The 2955-nt window shown below is 48.9% G+C and overlaps 1 protein-coding gene across 1 annotated transcript; it reads right to left on the minus strand.

Moving 5' to 3' along the window:
- Positions 1–2023: 2023 nt before the first annotated feature.
- On the minus strand, positions 2024–2536 carry LOC120667899 (putative protein TPRXL). The gene has a single exon (XM_039947887.1). The coding sequence runs from the start codon at positions 2534–2536 to the stop codon at positions 2024–2026; it is 513 nt and encodes a 170-aa protein (XP_039803821.1).
- Positions 2537–2955: the final 419 nt, after the last annotated feature.

A 2955-nucleotide genomic window follows, 5' to 3' on the forward strand; every position in this document is an offset into this window, starting at 1 on the left:
TGGACTATTCCTCTCTCATGAATGTCAACACAGATGATCTCACAGAACTTTGGCTCTGGGCTCTGAAAAGATCAGGAAAAAAAAAGCAAAAGCCGCTAGAGCTTTACAACAAGAAGGTTAGGCCGAAGAATTTCCAAGTTGGAGATCTCATCTGGGAGTTGGTGTTGCCGATTGGGACTAAGGACCCGGCGTACGGTAAATGGTTGCCCAATTGGCACGGTCCTTACCACATAGTGGAGACTGCACCAGGCAACTCTTATCGCATGGAAACCCTCGAAGGGGTAAGATTCAGCCGCAACATGAACGGGAAGTACTTAAAAAAGTATTACCGAGCTATGGGTAGGCTCATAAGGCTATCTCTCTCAGCTCACGTCAAGAGCCGACACACTACCATCGGCAAATAGCTGATATCAGGTGCCTAAAGCCGATGCAGTGCCATCGCCTCAAAAGTCGATGCATTGCCATCGGCATGTAAAGGGTTCCAGATGTCTAAAGCCGATGCGTTGCCATCGCCTCAAGAAATGAATAATAAAGCTGATGCGTTGCCATCGCCTCAAGGCAAAAAAAATATAATAATAAAAGGAAAGATCTACCAAGCGAGGGAAGTCGGGGATGCTTGGAAAAAAGTACAATTGGCACCACAATTGCAGAAACCACCATGGTCCACCGGCCTTATGCGGTCGCCAGAGAGGAGACGGGTGTTGTTCAGAGACAAGTGGCGATATAAAACACCCATGAAAAGTTTTCCCAGTGCTAGGCGTTCCCATCAGCTAAAGCATTTGCCAAGTTAAGATAATTCTTTGTGGGTGCTAGGGAGGAACGCAGAAGAGGAAGTGGTCAAGCCAAGGTTTAGAAACGCTATATGTTCCAGATGATCGATGGTACCTTTGGATTTCTGGTGGTGATCGATTTTGTATTGACCCCAGTTGCGCGCTGCAGCCTATGACTGCACTTGCCAACACGAAAGGAGATGGGCAAGTGGAGTGTATATCTAGGCCCAGGATCATGACTACATCCATCAGAGTCGGGGTCATGGGGCCGCAGCCGAACATGGAAGCAGTTTAGAGTGTCCGACCAAAATTGCCGATGGATCTCAGAAGGTTTTCATGCTTCTCTATGGGGGAAAGAGTTAAATAGAGAGCATCGGCTATCCCTATCTTCTGCCAGGTAACCTCGTGGTCTCTGGCCACGTGTTTGTACCAGTTCACCCAGCCCTCCATGGGGAATGGCCCAAGCACGTAATTGGTCGGTCCAGATGTTTGGGTCAGGAGTTTGGGCCATGAAGGGGATTCTCTGAAGTTCTGCAGAGATCAGATTCGTGGTGGTTCGAAAGATTGAGGGCCCCAAACTCAAGGATTTAGAAGAAGGGGATTTAGGATCAGGATATCACTCGCCTAAAAATCCATGAACGGAACAAGATTCAAGAAATTGAACCTGCTATTCCCCCAGATTCGTTGGAGTAAAAGGGTCGAAATCTTACCTTTAGGCCGAAAAAAACGGTTGATGAGAGTCCCTAATGATCCTGCACCTGAAGAGGAAGTCATTTGATTGGTGGGATTGGTGAAAGGCAAGCTGTGTTCAGAGGAGCAAGGAAGAAGGTCTGCACAAATGTTTTCGAATCGTGGTTTTAAAGCCAGCGCTGCAGGCCACACTTCCGGAAAAGCCGATGAGATTTTCGGCATGAAAGGATAACGGTAAGCTGTTTCCGCATCGGCTGATTTTGAAGCCAGATATAGTTGGCTCAGAGTACTGGATTTTGTCGATGCGAGGGATAGGGCCCAGAGCCCTGGTATATCGGCTGAAAAGCCGATAGCTTGCGAGCTTCCTGGTTATATTGGCTGAAGAGCCGATAGCTGGCTGAGGATAGATCCGATGCGTTGCAACGGACCAAAATATCTACAAGGACCGATGAGGTGCCATCGGACTCAAAAAATTTATAAATAATTAAAATAAAGCAAGCAAAAGGGGAAAAGCAGTTTGATATTGATATTTCACAAAGTTTCATTACATGAGCCGTGATGATTTATTCATCGGCTTCGCTACTGCTACTCTTCCTAACGCTACTGGTGACTTCGTCATCGCCGCCGGGGGCTGCTTGGTGGAGATCCGGCTGATGGGCTTTCCACGACGATTCTGGGGCGTCATCGTTCTTGCTGCCGCCACTGATGTCTTCCAAAATCTTGCTGGCAGTTGAAGAGGTGGATACGGTGGGGGAGGCCTTCATCCGCGACGTTGCCGTCACGACCCACCAGCTGCAACGGTCGTCGAAGCTGGAAGAGCCGATGGCTGAGCCGATTAGTAGGCTCTTCAGGTCCCCCTCTGCGCTGGTAAGGGGTGAGGGAGTGTAGCAGGTAGGGTTGCTGTAGCTCCACAATTTGCCGCCGTTGTTGTACCACGGCGGGAGTTCTGACCTCTGAGGGGAGAACCCTGCTGGGTACTCCGGGGTCGGTGGTCGAGAAGAAGAAGTGGAAGAGGGGCTAGGTGAAGAAGATGGAGAGGAAGGAGGAGTGTTGTTGCTATCGCTGGAAGGGGCCATCGGGAGATGAACAGTGATTGGAGGAGGGGAAAATTTTCTGCCAATGGGGGAAGTATGTGGAAGCAAGGCGATGGTGGCAGATTATAAAGGCACCGAGCGGAAGGTGAAGGGGTTCGGCTCGATTTCCAACAGGTCATCGACGGTCAATATGGTGCTGCGTGTTTTCGAGGAGTTCTACTCTGATTTCGCAATAATTATTATTGACAAAACCAGGGGCATGTGTTATCACCGGAATTTGACCAGGATAGATATGGGCCGAGATTGTCTAGTGGGCCGGTTTGGATCGTCCAAGGAAGAGGCGATTGCGGTTCGCGACAGGAGCCGATGGGCTTTTGTTTATCTATATTCCTTAGAGATAAGATTAGTTTCTATATTTAAACTAGAGTTTATTTTTAGCTTGTACACCAAGTCTCCGGACT

Source organism: Panicum virgatum, chromosome 3N (genome assembly GCF_016808335.1).
Source record: "Panicum virgatum strain AP13 chromosome 3N, P.virgatum_v5, whole genome shotgun sequence".
Lineage (NCBI taxonomy): Eukaryota > Viridiplantae > Streptophyta > Magnoliopsida > Poales > Poaceae > Panicum > Panicum virgatum.